This window comes from Seriola aureovittata, chromosome 12 (genome assembly GCF_021018895.1).
Source record: "Seriola aureovittata isolate HTS-2021-v1 ecotype China chromosome 12, ASM2101889v1, whole genome shotgun sequence".
Taxonomy (NCBI): domain Eukaryota; kingdom Metazoa; phylum Chordata; class Actinopteri; order Carangiformes; family Carangidae; genus Seriola; species Seriola aureovittata.
In genome coordinates this window covers 21,403,774-21,422,110 of record NC_079375.1, presented here as the reverse complement: position 1 = coordinate 21,422,110, position 18,337 = coordinate 21,403,774, and the positions used below count along the sequence as shown (strand labels likewise).

Here is an 18,337-nt window from a genome sequence, read left to right as displayed (position 1 = left end):
CAAGTCCATTCATATCTCTTAGACCCAGAGGACAGTCTTTAGCAGTGGAGCAGCAGCTAGAGGAGGCCAAATTTTATATTTAAAATTTCATTATATCTAGATAAAGTTTCTCAGGAGATTTAAAATGTCAGAAATTTTACATCATATTCACTTATACTGAAAATCAACACTAAATACAGTAAACAGTAATATTCCCCTATTTGAAATATCCCAAAAACCTAATTTTACACAATTTCTACACACCAACTGTCTAACATGCTACAGTGTATATTACAGACTTACATTATTGACAGATAACTGCATGAAATCTGAGTTACCGGCGTTCTGTGGGTAGGCAGGGCCCCCGTTGATGTGAGGCTGCTGAGAGGAGACGGAGGGTGCACGGCGGTAGGTGCCGGTGGCCGACACCATGGAGGCCGAGGAGGTGGTGGAGGAGTTGTGACGGGAGATCTGGCGGGAGATGGTGCCGAACTGGGACATGGGGATGGGGCCCAAGCCGGGGCCCTGGGGCACTGAGGCTGAGGACGTGGCCACTGCAGGAGAGGGGAAGCAGATTACACAGCAAATTCAATTTACTTTATTCAATAGTACAAGTCCACAAAAAAAACAACACACCTTAGTCTTATCCACTTATTATTTATTATATTTATCGCTTCTCAGGCACTAAAATGAATAAATGAGTTCTTCTGTTTGACCTAGTACATGTCAGCCTGAGTGAACATGATAATGTTTGAGTGAGAGGAAATGTTGAAGACAAGAATGGACCAATCAGAGCCAGAGTGAATAAATGACACACACAGAGATACAGATACTGAATCCACGAGTGTAAACAGCAGTTAGTGCACACTGTGATGAGCAGAGAGGTAAGTACAGCTGCTGAAGCTCACCTTGCCCCAGACTGGGAGGGGAGGGGGTGGGAACTGCTAGAGGGACACCAACTACACTGCTTCCACTGTTCTCCCTGCCGCCACTACCCCCGCTGCTGCCACTGCAGAGAGAGAGAGAGAAGAGAGAGAGACTTTGAGGTGATCATTAGAGGATGTGTGAGACAAACTTAATTACATGACAGCGGTTGACATCCTGTCATTATTCTCTCATACGTCATTCTGTCATAACAATACAGAAGCGTCACTGTGGCAACAGATTCTGTGATCGTGCTGTGTGCGCTGTCAGGAAAAACAAGCACATGAATATTGGGCAACAGTATGGGAGCACACACTCACATTAGCAGTTACACAGTGTAAGAACAACAATATGAGAACCAAGGCTGTGATTGAGGGAGTAATTAGACTTTGCCTAAAGGTGCTGAGTGTAAAATCTGAACACGCTGACTTATTATTAAAAAAATATTATGTTAAATTAAATTATTATTCCATTACATTGGAAACTTAAGTGTAGTTATCATAACCAAACAATGGCACAAAAGAAATAATTAAAAACAATAACACAGAAATGTGATGCTGCCATTAGCAAGAGTATTTAAATGGTAGATACTGCCTCAATTTTCAGAAACACCAGCACTAACACATTAGCAGTGACATATTTTTGTTGTGCTGGCTCTGTAATGCAGCAAAGTGAAAGCGGGGTTAATGGTCTGACTTTTGGCTTTAATTTGAACAAATTTATTTTCATATTGAGTGAGCAGTAGTCCAGTCTTTACCCTCTGTGCGTTCTGATCAAGCTTAAGCAATTTACTGAACTCCAAACAGCTCCCGATGGTCCGGCACAGCAACTTGCATGGTAGCCCACTGCCATCAGTGTCCAAGTGTGTGTGTGAATGAGGTCATTTACCACTTATAAACAAGGCAACAGCCATAACACCTTACATTTGTATTTAGTAAGTTGATGCCCCTGATTTTAGGGGAAGATTCCTTACAGTTATCCTAATTTACATGGTAGATACTAAAGGTAATACACGATATGAATATACAGTAATGAAGTTATTACAGCTGTTACTCAGTAGTTAAGGAGTTGATGTTATGATAAGTACACAGCATCATACACCACATTTTTACTCACTTCACACGTCGCAGTAGGAGAAGCACAGGCGTTGTAACAACACTAATGATAGCTCTGTTGAATAATACCAGGACCTTGACAGTGGAGCAGCGAGATGTCATCGTTAACTTTATTTTTTACACCTGTGCTTTTGCTACATGTCAAAATACCCGCTGTGAAAAAAGGCCCATGCAGAGGCCAGCCACACCTACACAGGTGTTTTCACTTATTCTGTCTGATTACAGGTTTAAGTTTAGTTTCCTGAGGTCACCGCACTCAACACACAACACTGTACCAAAATGTATAGAGAACAGTTGTCCTGCCCTCACAGTTTAAACAAAACGAGGCGATGAGAGCGAATAAGACACAGTCCTGAGAGGAGGTCTAATCAGGCAGTAAGTGAAAACACAGAGGCCGTGGAGGCCAATAAGTTTTCATTTATTGCACATCACTATACTAACGATAGAGCAGTTTGCCACCTGTATACTTTACTTTGTAAAGTTCCTGGTTTGATCTTCACACTTCTTCACACTTCTGTTTGGTTGAATGTGGTAGGTAAACTGTGGTTTGCAGAGTGTGACCAATTTAGCTGCAGAGTGCAGATGTGGTTAATGTGAGCAGCTTTTCAGTGCATCTACACTCATGCAGTTGAGTTCTAGCGGAGCATAAAGGTTTCCAGACATAGATTATAACTCAGTTTCAGCAATAACTACCTGTGTGTCCGGGGCCTCTGGTTGAGCGAGGCTGTGCGTGCAGGGCTGTGCTGGCTGCCCAGTCGGGCCGGGCTCGTCATGTAGTCATTAGGCACCACCGGAGGCTTCACTGGCTCCAGTGTCTTGTAGGGAGTGTTACGCCTGGACAAATACAGAAGGAGAGAGAGCACAATTAATTCATGTTTTCATGAAGTGAGAGAAAGTACAGAATCGTTTTTTGGATCTTTACAGACTCATGTTATGGAACCACATCAGGTGTTCATGGTGTTAACCACTGTGCAATGTTTAACCGTCTCAAAATAACAGTATGATGGTGTAGAACTAGTGTCTACTAAGAACTAATTTTACTGTCTGAATTAAATACATTTTTAAAAACTACCGCTCCTGCTTTAAGTTCTTACCCCAGGGTACCACGACCAGCCATGGGGGGGCTCGGAGGTTTCTGTGTCGGGGGGTTGGTCCTGGAGAGCGTCCCTCCTCGCCCTGCTGCATTATTCCCATGTTGCTGGAGGAGCAAAGATGAGTTAAAACACTGCTTTTGTGTAATCTGATTAGCTGACACCAGTGTTTCCCCTGCTACTAAATATTAAGGCTGAGGAGTCTGAATAAGCAAAATATGGATTAAGAGCATCTCCTCTTTGGTTTTAGCTGAGGATACGTTTCTGGAGAAACACTGGCACAAGGTTTTTCTGTCCACAGACAAATATCAAGACATGGAATAGGAGACAAGGAAAGATATGAGGGGAGCAAAAGGACAGAAAGCAGCACTGAATACGTGACTGGTGTCTTATATTGAGAAACTGTGCACATGTAATGGGATGCCACTCACTGCTGGGTATTTGGATGAAGATATACAAGACATAGGAATATGTAAATAATAGAGTAGATATAGAGCATTAGAGAAAATATTGTTAATATGAAATATAATGTTTAATATCTCCTGTGTATCAAGGTGCATTAATGACAACTGGTGACCTTGTGACCAGTTGAATACAGGTAACAGACATCAAGAGATTAAATATATTCAGTGTGTAATGATTCTGCTTTGTCATACTGTAATAAATCAGAATCAGATTTAATCCATGAAAACTAATTCCATTGCATCAAAAATTGTAATTCCTGCACATGCATTACAAATGAAAGGCAACTGTTATAGGCACATGGATACCTCGACACTGTAGCTTTGAGTTCTATGAATACATGACAAAAAGAGGAGAAAGACAACCATGTCTTACCTTGGCCTTAAGCCACTGAGTGCAAGCAGGCAAAAAGAGAAGACAGAAAACAAGACATGCTCATTGGTTAATGGTTAAAAAGTGAGTAATATTATTTTTATAGTGACAGCAAGCGTGACATTTATGCATTTTGCATGAAGCACTCTTCATTATTAAATTTAACATACAGTAGATATAGTGGAAAGAAACAAGTAAGGGAGTAGAGACAGGAAGAGGACATCAAGGAGACTAACATATATACAGTATATATAAGGAAACACAGCATTGGAATATAAGGTCCATTCCCTTCTAATGTCAGACGAGTGTGTGTGTGTGTGTGTGTGTGTGTGTGTGTGTGTGTGTGAAAACCTAGCTCCACTAGCTGCCAGTCTTATCGCAATGGGCTTTTCTTTTCTTTTTTTTTTTCCAATGACAGGGCTTAAGCTGACAATGATTTTCATTATCAGTCTCTTTGATGTACAAAATGTCAGAAAATAGCACAAAAAAAAAAAAATGCTCATTACAATTTCCTTGAGCCCAAGGTGACATATTTAAATTGCTTGATTTGTCTGAAACAAAGAGTGTGTCAATCTAAAATTATATAAAACAGAGAACAAATTATCAAATTTTAGTAGCTGCCACATTTTCTTAAACTTTTAACGATTAATTGATGCTAATAATTCATTTTCAACAAATTGAATGATTAACTCATTGTTTCAGCACTAATCACATTCTGAACTCATCTTCAGTCACAATTTATGAAACATTTATCAGAATTATCCCTTTACAGTAAAGTGAACCTACTTCCTCAACCCTGTGTGTGTCTATGTGTGTTTATGATCCTATTCTGTGTGCATCAGTGTCTAGACGTGTGTTACACACTATAATCAGAATGAGAATCACTAAACTAGGAATAATGAGAATTGGCTTTACTACTACATAGCTGTGCTGACGTTTTAAGTGTTGCTCTGAGAGGGGAAAAAAAAAAAAACTAAAGCGCAGTGAGGTCATAAATAACAGGAGTGAGGTGTTCAGACTGTCGGAGCAGCTGAAACTATGTCACCCTGGTAACTGCCAGTAATGCCAATAAAGGCTATTATGGTGGAGGGGTGAGCACAGTCATCCGTAAATGTGTGAATGGGTCTTTCTATGCTCAAGTCTGACTTCCCATCTACCCACGGGTGAGTTCCCCTGGCTATGTGGATGAACGGCAGAGGGGTGGTGATCACGCCTCAAACGCTCCAGGGAATCCACCACAGTCAGGAGGAAACAGGCAGAAAGGATGGGAGCGCTAATAAGCTGATATTTCTCACATTTCACAGCATGATCGCAAAATGAACATGTATATGTATGAACACAGATACACAAACAGACCCACATGCAAACATCAGTCTACTACAATTCTCTATATGTGTGTCTAGTGGCTGGTGCAGTAGTGAGTATGAAATGATATCAATCCTTCATACTCTGAATTATTCACAGACGTGTGTATGTGAGAGAGAGAGAGAGAGAAAGAGAGAGAGAGAGAGTTCTGGGGGGAAAAATATGGAATATGATATGCATTTCTGTCTGCACTAAGCCAGACAAACGCACATCCATGAGCACAAATGCAGCCTCACACACACAAACACAAACAAACACACACACACACACAAAGCCAGACAGAGAAATCAGAGAAAATTTATAATGAACCTATAGCCAGGGAGTCTTCAGGCCCCAGAAGTTTCTCTCTCTCCTAAAGTGATGATCCAAACCTGATTAAAAACACTAAACCTGATTAAATTAAAAGGTGCTCTACAAATGTAGTAATCCCAGATTTAGTCATTTTACAAATGTCTGACTCATGTTTCCCATGTAAGTATGATTAAAAAGGAAAAAAGGTTGCACATTTTCTAGCATCTACACTGATCTGCGCTGATTTCTGCAGAGATTCGTCATTTAAAGCATCCATGAATGATGCTTTATTTGCATAGTGAGCCTTGCCAAACGTGTCTCAGTGTGAGCCAGCTCTCCGAGGAGGAAACACCAGCTTTTGAATTTGAATCAGTGGATGTTTGAAAATCAGCAGACAGCCACTATCTCAACAGAGACAGACAAGAGGAGAGGGATGAAGAAGCCGACCCAAACCCGCTGCGGAAATTTATGACCAACAATCAACGCACATAAATGTGTGTACACACTGAAACACAAGCACAAAAACACAGAGTGCTACATGAAAGAGGAAAAGAAGAGGAGCGGAGAGGAGACAGCGGATGGATCATGGGGAGAGAGAATAAAAAATTGAAGAATGAGCCGGAAAAGGGTTGAGAGAATATTTTCCCACGATTCAATAGGGGATGTGATGGCGTGAGTAACACTTGGCCGAGATGTCTCTTTCTTGCTCCCACTCTGAGCTGCACACACACACACCCACACTCCTAATAACTTCCAGCTTAGGAAGCTGTTACTAGGCATGAGCAAGATCTTGGACAGGCAAAGCTTTTTAGCCACAGTCAGCTACCAGACTTAGCATCTTGTTCTTGGACAAGTGTTTCTTACATTTCTAGGCGTTTCTGGACTTAATTAACTAAAAGGCCAGTGTATTGATCGGCCTGCAGTGTGAGTGGATGTGTGTAAGTGGATCATGAAAGCAGACACTTAGCTTGTTCATATGAAAGTGCCAGGTGTGAACTCGACTAAGTATGTGTCTTCCTGTCTTGCAAAACTGACACTGCAAATCAAGATAATGTGTCAAAGTAATGACTGAGATTAAGCTGCAACAGTCTGGTTTGTGTTAGAGCTAGAATAGTGTCAAAGTGCTTTTTTAAAAACCAACAGCCAAAGAGTGAACAGAAACAAGAATGCTCCTGCAACGTAGGTACAAAAAAAAATATATCCATCAACATTTATTGACCTTTAAGTCTGTTTTTTTACACATTACAACAAACTGAAGGCTTTTATTTTCAAATAACGACATAAGGAATCTTACTTTGACGCCGTGTCCCACATCATCCAGCAGTGTGTAATCGATGGGCTTTCGAATGTAGCGCACCGGCCGCTCCATGTTGCCCGGTGCGATGATCTTGTGGGTGCGAGAGGTGTTTTTGTTTGTGGTCAGGATGCCGATCTCCCGACGCGCCACCTTCTCTTTATGAATGTCCACTGTCTGCAGGATAGAGAAATGAAGGGGGGCAGTGAGTGGTCGGATCAAACACACATTCAGGTTTAACTTTGCATACAGTGAAATCTCCAAATGCATTCACCTCAACTCAAGTTGCCTTAATTTAAGAGGTTATTATTAGAGATAGGCATGATTTCTAATTCTAATAGTTTTGTTATCATATTTGATTAAAAGACCTCACCGTTGCCTGTTACAGTAATTTGCTTTTAATGTAAACTCAACACTTCCTCCATCTGTTTCACATTAAAAGCCTCCCATGAGCTCAGGGGCCATGATCACCTCCTTCCCTTTTCTGGGGTGATTTTATTATGAGTTATTTTTTAGAATTTGTAGAACCCATCTTTAAGCGTTCAAATGGCAGCAGCAGTAACAACATGACCATGTCTTCAATAACAACACCTTTTTTTTTTTATTAAACATATTTACTATAACTTGAGATCCAATGATGATTTGAGTGCCAGCATTTATTCAATATTTAACACCTACTACGATTACAGTAATGCATTTCACAACTCAGCCCTTTCAGCCAATATTGTGTGATATTAAAATTAACATGTGGTTCTATGAAAAAGAAAATCATTTCTGAATTTCATCCAGTTCACTCCTCTGTGGTTTTTAAATCCCAAGCCCTCCCACTGCTTGGACACACACTCTGGGTCCATCCGTCTGAATTTCTACTGACCCACTATTCTGCTCCATTGGCCTACACCCTGGGGGCCTTTTGAGAACGCTCTCCTTTAACCCCTCACTCCAGGACCAATTGAAAATACCAATGACCTCCATCTCTTCTGCGATTACAGTCATCATCGCTCACAGCACCTTCTCACAGCAGGCGCCTGCAGGGACCGGCCTTCAATTTATGAATGATAGATGAAACTGGAAGAAGTGATGGATGCGGGGGGTGAGGGAAGAGTACTGAATGAAGAGTATTGAAGAATGAGGGAGGGTGGAGGACTTCATCTGTGGAATGAGGTCACACTTGGGAAGAGAGCATTGGTGAGTGTAAGTGTATGTATATACACTTAATATATACTTAAATAAACCTATGTTGCTAATGCTAAATGTACTGTAGCTTATTAGATGGTAAAAGACAGTTTTTGTGTGTGTGACTTATATTGGTAAATCATTTTCTTATGTGTGTGTGAGACCCACACAGCAACAAGGTCACACATCAATCATCATTCAATGGACCTGACAGTTCCACTGCTGCAGCCGCCTCTGTCTGGCTGCTGGAGATGAAAAATACAACTGAGAGATTGAAAGTCTGATAGGTGTTGTGAAGTTGACCTGCAACTGCCACTCCCTCCTGCTGCGCACAACTCTCTCTGTGTCTGTTCATGTGACCACCAGTACACACACACATATATATATATATATATATATATATATATTTAAATAGACAACATGCTAGGCTCTTTTTTTAGGAAAGGAAACTGAAGCGACACACCCAGCCTCAGCTGGGAAGTAAGAAAAAGACCCGCCTATTTCCTGCCAGTGATAGGCGAGTAGAGGTGGAGTGCAGTTTAGAGAAAGTGAGAACAAACAAACTCAGAAGGGCGGAGAGGCAGAGACAGAGAGATGAGATAAAACATAAGTAAAACTAGAAGCTTCTGATTGGCTGTTATGATCAAATAGAAAGAAGAAAGGAAGGTGGTGATGAGGTAGATGCTCAGAAAATGAACTTTAACGTCTCCAGATTTAGGCATTCATTATTTAAAAAGGAACACACACTGTACAGCAAACAACAGATGCTGTGACCACCTTGTGTTTACACTGCATTACCATTTAACAGAAAATAAATCATGACAATGTGGAAACATTAAATCATGGTACACATCCGCAGGTGATGAGCGGACCCTCTCAGCTTCATTTCAGTGTTTCCACTACATGCAGATTGCTGAAAAAGTGAGCTAATCTTTATGAAACATCTAGACTGTTACCTAATCGGTGACGACAGACCTCTGCCTGCCCTTCCTGCATTCTCTCAATCTCATTTTCTTTTGTAATCTCTTTACACTAATAAACATCTGGCTGACTGCTCAACCTCTGCAGTGACAGCTGGAGTTTTCACTGTTGGATCTATACAGTAGGTTCAACCTAGTAAATCTGTGGTTCAGCTAATTCTCTGCAGCTCAGGGGAACAAGCTGTAGATGTCTGCTGTTGCTGAAGTGTTATTGGCAGCAGGAAAATATAATGTAGTCTGAAGTGAGATTACAAGGCATGTCAGCAGATGTGTGATTTCATACATCAATGATCTAATGTATGGCTTGGTAACAAGTCTACAAATCAGACATATATACTGTGGACGCTAATATTCTGGGGTTTTGGATGAAACCTCACAACTGTGTCATTATCCTTTTTTCATTTTACACTCACATATAATTCAAGGTGGTTTCTGCACTTGAGAGGATTTGACCAATTGAAATTGAGCTGCAAGAGGCACAAGTGGGTCACTGAGTTGATGAATGACAATTTTTGGAGAAAAAGGGAAGAGATGAATCAGAAAGCAAACTGGCAGACAGGGCTCAAAGAAACGGAAAAGAGGGGTAAAGAGACTCATGGGAAGGTCTGTCGTTTCTTTCCATGGCAATAGGATCAAAAATAAGCAGTACTACTTTGTTTACTGTTGCACTGGCTTGGTTTCAGATACTATAACTGAATGCACATACAACCATTCAATTGAGCTGATGCACACAAAGAGGAGAAACACACTGCCACAGCTCTTTGATTGAATGCGCTGTTTTGCATTTAGGTAGTAGCTTCTCTTGGATAATTTTGTGACAGCATACTCTGCTATGCGCTTGCAAATCCTACAGAGCTGGGACTTGGATTTGGCAGCAATGTTTGGCTACCGTCCTCTTCCTAATCCCATTTAACTCTTTCAAGTCAAGACAATTTCCACAACCCAAACCAGAAAAATACTTGGCACCATCGATCAAGTTATAATTTAATTTATTGGACACATCACTGCAAGGATAATGAATCTGCGCCGTGGAGAGGTGGATGAGATGCACGTAGAAGTAAATTCACTTTTCTCTAGATTCAAGCAATTTGAGGCGCTTCCAACCAGTTCGCACTCTGCCTGAGATATTGAGTTTGACACATCAACAAGGATTTCCATATGATGGTGCCTTTTCATATTTTTATTCTAACATTCATGTCAATTGGATGGCCCTTCATAAGGTTTACATGAAATCAACTTGGCTGACTCTACAGGGCTGTTAAGTTTGCAATATTACGCCATGTTCGTTTATTGTAGGGCTGAACAATTAATCAAAAAATTATTAAAATCGCAATATGGCCAAGTGCAATATCCAAATTACAGGAGCTGCAATTTTTTTGGTAAAGGTAAAATGTGTCACAACATCCCATAAATGAAGCACTGTGCTGTTACAGAGATGCCCTGGTCCATAAATCGTATTTTCCATGCGTAAGGGAACCTGCTTGTTTGATACAAGCCCCAACAAAAATCACATCATCACCATTTTTATATGTTTTTCATGAAAATGAAATGCAAAACAGCACAAGTATACCTTGATGGAATTTTTCACATGCAAAGGAAGAAAAAGCACTTAATTAATAACTTTTACAATGGTTTAAATTCAATTTTCCTGTTCTAAGGCATTTTACTGCTATGAAAAGTCAAAATGGCTGCTATGAACAAGTTCTATTTTGAACAGAGTGGAGCTGATGTCAGTCTCTTCCTTTATACTTTCAATCCCACCTACAGTTAAGTGACCACACTGACTCAGCAGTTTCTGCACCAGTTTACTGTCCAGTGCTCACAACAATGTTTAAGGCCCTACAGTGCTATTCCATCTGAAGAGGAGATATTAAAGAGGGGTACATAAACCACCACTGACCATCTCTAAAGGATCAATAAAAGACTCTCATTGTTTATCGTTACACTGCAACTAACTCCGCTCCATCCAGCAGCCTGTGGAGTGAAGTGGGAGCTGGAAATGCTAACCAGGCGAGAGTGCTGGCGTCAGGATTTCACTTCATCCCTGACAGGCTTAATGAAGCACACAGGGAGAGGACGGGGACATTGGCTGACACTGGCTGACAGGCAGGATGGCCGCATGAAGCGCACAGAGAGGGGAAGCGTTTGATAGAGAGAGGACTGCTGATGAAGCAGGAGGGACTGAAGAGGGGCTGTGGAGGTTTGGCAGCTCCAGCATGATCCATGCCCCCTGCCATATCTGTCAGTCTGTATCATGTGTGAATGTGTTATTGTGCAATTTGATGTTAAAACATAGAATAATACCAGCCGGTTATTTGTTTTGTAATAAGTTTCTTCTACAGGAGACAATCTATCACAGCCATACGTTGATCCACCAATTTTCTTATATATATATATATATATATATATTATATATATATATATATATATACTGTATATACATATACATATCAAAGCTCAAAGATTCTCACGTATTTAAATAACAACCAAAAACATTGATGAAGGGTGAAATTACTTGTATTATAATGGCTTCCACAATACCTTCGGGTTCATGTACATTACCATAGCACTCATTCCAACAACAGTCACATCACTCTATTGCTCTTCTTAGTTTTAATATAAATACTAATTTCATGCACTAATTAATTCAAATGGCTTTCATTTTTTTTTTCTTTTTTTTTTTTTTTTTAAATCACTGTTAAGCTAACATTAGTGACACTAAACACTTCCTGCAGATGTTTCATATTAAAAGGGAGCCAGTGAGCCTTGTGAGTGACTGAAAGGGTTCTAATCAAGCTAAATAATTTATGAATGAAAACAGTATTTCTATAAGAGAGGAGAAACAAGCAGAGAGTATGACACAACTCTGCTGTTATACTGATGGGATTGGAGCTGTGAAAATGTATATCATGCTGGATTTATCAAGACTACAGGTAAACAACAAGGTTTTCATCATAATGTTTTGAGTTTGCATTAAAAGCTCATTAACAGGAGCAGGATCAGAGAGGATATGTCTTATATGAGAAAATATACTTATAAAACAGGGGGAATTAGACATAAAGGATTGTACCTAATATAATTTTGTTTTGAATAAAGGCCTGGTTAGTACTGCAGTTGAGCTAAATAAATTCCACTGCTGTTATTTGAGAATTAGAATAATTTGCTGATGCAACAAATTGTTTGGTTATTTTAAGATAAATAAAGTAAAGAAAGTGAATGATTTATATATTTTATAAACTGCTTTTGCATTTTTATAAATGAAGAATGTGTTTATTTTGGTGTACGTGTGTACCTGGGAGATGTGGTTGATTGAGGACTCCATGCGTCGTAGTTGCGAGGCCTGGATGTCCAGCAGCTGCAGCACATTGTTAGCTAAGGCATTGATCTGGTAAGCCACACTGGCCAGAGACTGGGTGGTGTAGGCCTTGGTCTCCTCCAGGGCCTTCTTCTTGTCTTGAGCCTGGCAGAGAGAGGTAAGAGGGACAGAGAGGAAAATAAATCAGAAATCAAAAAAAAAAAAAAAAAAAAAAAAGAGTGGAAGGATGTGTGGGTGGAAGAAATGAAGAAGTTGGCAGAGGGAAGTAAGGTATAAGGTCCAAAAAAGTCAAGAGGAAATGCTGCACTCTTCTCTCCCATTGTTACTCTCCTATCAGTTGAGTGAGTGAGAGTGAGAGGGCAGTTTTTCTACAGGGAACAATGTTTGGCAGGACCATTCATTCTCGACTGTTAAAGTGCAGTGCACTGTTAAAATCTGAAGGGAAGTGAACGAGAGTTGATATGATTCTCTGAGGGAACGACTATTGTAGAATGCAAAGCAGCCTGGAATCGGACAACAATAACTTCCGAATACCTCAGATGAACAACATGGGACAGGTGCATGGTGGGAATAGTGCCCAGTGAGCAGGAATGCCAAGACATTTCCTACGATCCCAAATCTCTACCCAGCTGGACACTTTTAAATAGCAACAGGAGTGAATGGACGTATTTTTAGTTTGGAAGCAAAACAGGGATAAAAGAAGGCCACACAGAGAACCACTCGTTTTCAGGGAGTAGGACTACAACTGACAGCCATGTCTAGTAGAAATTGTTGTATTGTTTTTTATTTCCATAAATCAATTCCTCATTAAGTGTGTAAAAAGTTTGTTTTACCAAAAGGCAAAACAACCCAAAGTTGTTTGGTTTTCCCACTAATGAAATCACAACTGTTCAGTAAAGTGAATGATGACATCTTGAAGCTACTTCATATTTATAGTGTGGATTGATCAACATTTTTATGAATGAAAAATATAATAATTTATTTCAAAAAGAATTAACTGCAAACCGCTTCCAGTCTCTATGCTAAGCTAAGCTAAGCTAATCATCTCCTGCAGCTAGCTTCATTCTTCACAGATAGACAAGAGACTGGTATCAATCTTTTCATTTAACTCTCTGCAAGAGAGCACATATGCATGTTTTTCAAAAATCTTGAACTATTCTTTCAAAAGGTTCACACCAGCTGAGTTTGATCTGTAGCCACATCTTAAACTGCTCAGTCACTATGATTATTTTGTGCCTGCTGTTAAAGCTCTAATCTAGCATTCCCATAAAAGCAGTTTGAGACAAAAGCTGTGATTTACCTGCTGTTACTATACAAAAATTTGGTAAGTGCATGTGGTAGCAGAAGGCCTGCATCATGACACCACTTTACAACATGGCCACCTGCCACCTGCTACTTTGCAAACAACCTGCAGCAACAATATCTGTTGCAGATGTCTGTAGAGACAGGCCGTTTTTTTTGTAAAACACAGAAGCAGCAGAGGAAATATCACAGGCTTATTCAGCACTAGTCCACAGACTGGAGCCTGTCCTCATACCTGGGCTTGGAAAACGCTGACTGGTGTGTGTTCCCAATGACATTTTCAGACTGCTGAAACACCTTGCACCTTGCGGTCACATTTTCCTACTCTCATGAGTCACTCACGCATCTCAACTACCAATACAGTGCTGAGATGGTTACGCATTCAGTGCAATGCATTCAACAGGGAAGGTGTTATCAGGGGTTTAAAGAGAGGTTAAAACTTCCAATAGAATAAAACTAATTAGAAATAGTCTGAAAATATCTTGCAGAGAAAAACCCACTGGCAATAACGGAGACTACATCTCCCCAATACACATTGTTCATCATGGATCTCTCCCTCTCTCTTACTCACTCACTCTCTGCTTTGAGATATTATGTTTCATATTAAGCTTACAAAAGGCCTTTTGTAAGCACTCCACTTGGAATTCCTTTTTGTTAAGCACCAGAATCAACCTTAACAATACAAAAAATAAAGCAATTTCTGAGTGTCGTATCATAGTTAACACAATGTTTGATGCTGGAATATTCTGAACCTCGTGAGTCATGAAAGAAAAAGTCATGAGTCACAGAGGCAACGTGAGTTGAAGTGGGGGATTTTGGTGGGTTCCACATGGGGGGAAATATTAAGTAGAATCATGAGCTTCCATTCAACAGTCAATTTCTCTTAAACTAGGAAAAATAACTGACACTGAGTATCAGTGTGAGTCAAACATATTACCTGGTGCTTTGTGGTTTAAATATGCAACTGCATACTGGAATAACATGAAAAAAAGTGTTAATTTTAAGATCTCGATTTTTTTTATGAACCTAAATGTTAAGATCCATTTACACACCAATAGAAGCTAAGGCCCATCTGTGTCCTAAAAAACAGCATGATTTCATTCTTCTTCTTTACTTCAAAGAGTTGCTATTTTAGTATCCAAAGGTCTGAAGAAAGCTACTAACAAAGCTGAGTTCTGCTTTCATGACACCAGAAATGTTGCAGGTGACACTCTGTCAGTTTTTCAAATGGCCCATTTTAAATATCTAAGAATAAAACTCTGGCATCATAGTGTGGATTTACATATCAGGATGTGCATTGTCAGTTGAGTGCATAGCTGCATTTGTTATTCCCCACAGGATTATGCAGATCTATCCTACATAAAGACGACCAGGTATTGTTTTACTATGACAACAGTATGTGACAACTTGGAGCAAAAAGCTCAATTTAGGACTTTATTCAGAATACAGAAATTTATCACACGTATCCCACTGCACATAATCTGAGCATAAACTATAATGGCATGCAAAGCCTCCTAACTCTACATTCACTGTTGTGTCAGTCAAGTGTGTTTATATTCATGCAGGATTCTAGTTAATGTTTTTAATGTCCCTGAAGAAATCATTATACAGGAGAAGGCACCAACAAGCATGTTCATATTCTCGACATGACTATCCTGCCGTAGTAAATAAACACAATATTCTAAATATTGCAGTAGAAAGTGACACAACAATGTACAGGCTCTGAAAATCAGCAGTAAAGGAGATGAAAATCATCCTGCATCCACATCACATAAATGAATTAACAAAGAGCCAGAGCATTTGTTAATAACACAGGATGCTGTCAATTGAAACACTTAATTTTACCTGAGATGAGTGTGTGCTTATAATTAGATGTTTAAAGCAGACAATGACTTAATCGACAGATAAATTCTCTTGGTCCATTGTGCATGAAAGTATTCATCACTGTCTCCCTCTCATTCAACTACACATTAAATAAATACAAAATTAATGAGAGCAATAAATCTTATCTGGATGATGCAAAACTGATCACAGTGTATTAGCCACATCATGTGACTCGTAGATTTCGTAACATCTTAGGTTACAGAGAGAGATAATATGATGCAAACATGCATTACATTGTTCACAACTGTTCAATGCACAACTGTTATCTCCTCTTTGCTTATTTCCAACCTTGCTTCATACAGAGTGACACAACAAAATTTCCCATAGGGTGTCAAGAGATCTTTTCTTAATCAACTGGTATGTGAAAGATCCATCAGTCACACATTAAAACGTGTGACTGCAACACTTCACATATGTGTTTAGCTGCTAATTATGAATTCCACTGCATCAAAGTTTGAAGCAAATTGCTGATTTGTGAGCATCAAACGGCAAAAAGATTTTTAAAATTTGGATTTCAGTGCAGGAAGCGTCATTCCTATCCGCGCTAAATTCTATCCACAAGTTTATAAAGGAGACCACATAATCCTCTACTAGTGGCACAGCAGGGTCAAGCTATCAACCTGGTGTTCCTGACATCATTCAGTGTCCTCACAATAATTCAAATGACTGAAATTTAAAACATCCCCAAGTGAAGGTGAATAAATCAATAAATCAGCCACCTGGTCTCCAGACTGAAGCAATGCAGATTAAACTCTAACCCGCTGTTGCTAATTGCAGATAAATTTACCTCCACCGAGCAAAGCATTTTCGCTCTAACTGCCCACCTCAAATTAATTGGCCGCTAAGGGGGATGTACAGTGGCGTCCTACAGTTTAAGACCACTGTCCCATTCCATAACCATTTTAAATAAATTTTGATAATACCACAACCTTTGAGTAAAACATCAAAACTCTCAGGCAGCTTTCTGCATATTGATATTTGGATGCACATACTGCAAAACAGAGCTGTGTATTCTTGTCAGTTTCTAGTAAGTGCATTCAAGCAGTGTAACCTACATTGCTTTTCTTATGACAACCATGGCAAAGTGATCTGACGTGTTATTACGGTATAATGGTGGGTTTTCTCGGCACCACAGTCAAAAGATTACCATGCTGGAACACAGTGGGGTTTCTGGTTTGTGCCCGTCTGTCAGCAGACACTGCTGTTCACACCAGACCATTCAGCCTACTGATGGTCTACAGTGTCAACTCACACCCATGTTTACTGAACACACTCTCACCATGGCAGTTGATGTGGTTTACTCTAAGTAACTCTTCAGGCTTGAAATCCCCAACCATTTTTGAAAAATATTTTATCCACCTCAGGTCATGAACCCTATTTTTCTGAAAATTATATAATCAAGTCGCTGGATCACCTTTAACAGTAATTTGAAGGTGGATAAATGACACTGGTAACAATGAGGCTTCACTTCAAAAAAGTTAATTTCAAAAACACAAATTAAATGACCATAAAAGTAAAACCTGAGGTCCTGGTGCCCCATCGCTTTTCAGAACTGATTCATCCTATTCCTGACACTGATTTAACAATCAGTCCAGATATGCAAAAGCAAGCAGGCACACCTATCATTAACCTGCACCATACATTTGATTACAAGCAAATGATCCATCATGGAGGTGCTCTGGAGCCACGTTTTCAGAACTGTAGTAGACACATGATCAGTGCATCATGAGTGGTTGGACTACACACCTAGGATTTTATTTATATTTTTCTTTAAGGTCTTGGCCTACATAATGATGTCTACTGAGAAACAACCTACAACATATGATGCTTGGAGCATGTGTTAAAGGCTAATGGGAAAGAATATCCAATGGAAATCTTAGTTAGTAGGGTGTCTTTGCTATATATGGCACAGTTACACCGAGTTTACAGTGACTAAGCGTTTAATGGTGTTTTTATTTCTTTTTCTGATATTGGAGGATCCATAAATACTTATTGTTTTACTAGTTTTTAATTTTACACGAGGAAAATGTCTTTTTATAGATTCCATTCGCAAATTTTTCCAATAAAACACTATATGTGGCCTAAACGTGTGACGCCTATTTGGTTTAAGTCAAGTAAAAATGGACAAATGATGTAAAATACATATATATATATATAAATGGTGGCCGATATTATGTCCACTCACAGGTACCTATCAGAGAATGCAGTCAATGACAAACCACTTGGTCACAACAACGACACACCCTCTAAAAGCCCCCAGCAGCTAAGAGCTCAGCCGTTAACTGTGAGCACGGCTCCGGTACTCGGGGCCGACCAGCCTAAACTAGAAAATAACGAAATACAACCATGCCTGACACATTCACCGAGCTGCGGTTGATACGCCGGGAGAAAAAGGCCACTCCGAGTAGCTAGCGGTTTGTGGATCCCTTTCGTTGCGACCAGCATTTCCTGTCCCTGTGGTTTCACTCACTTCTACTAACGTTACAACGCCGCAGACACGACGGAGATTACAGATAAACTCACCAAAGCTAACGGCCGTTAGGCATCTCTTACCTGAACATAATTGTTTTCACAGTATTCCGCAACCCGGGACAGGTTCTGGTAGCTTTCCACGAGCGCTCTTTTACCGGCAGGGATTTCCTCCTCTAATAGCATTTGTAGCTCTGCCATCTTACATCCCTTTGCATTTCTCTCCTCTCTGTCCTTTTTCAGTGAGGCGCGGCGGTGATGCTGTGGTGTGCTGCTGAGAAAGGGGCTCCCCCGCCTGGCATTGTGGGGCTGCTGGC

General features: G+C 40.1%; 1 protein-coding gene across 4 annotated transcripts in view; it reads right to left on the bottom strand.

The window, feature by feature from the left end:
* Positions 1-18,337, bottom strand: part of LOC130178763 (abl interactor 1-like) — a 25,389-nt gene extending 7,052 nt beyond the window's left edge. For 2 of the 4 annotated variants that reach the window (XM_056391217.1, XM_056391220.1), the window contains exons 1-8: positions 18,105-18,337; positions 12,342-12,509; positions 6,894-7,070; positions 3,947-3,961; positions 3,113-3,216; positions 2,712-2,852; positions 888-988; positions 318-533 (exon numbers count right to left, since the gene is read on the bottom strand). In XM_056391217.1, coding sequence (XP_056247192.1) covers positions 318-533; positions 888-988; positions 2,712-2,852; positions 3,113-3,216; positions 3,947-3,961; positions 6,894-7,070; positions 12,342-12,509; positions 18,105-18,221 — 1,039 coding nt within the window. In that variant the 5' untranslated portion in view covers positions 18,222-18,337. The remainder of the gene's footprint in view (positions 1-317; positions 534-887; positions 989-2,711; positions 2,853-3,112; positions 3,217-3,946; positions 3,962-6,893; positions 7,071-12,341; positions 12,510-18,104) is intronic. The other 2 variants (XM_056391221.1, XM_056391218.1) reach the window with 2 other exon arrangements.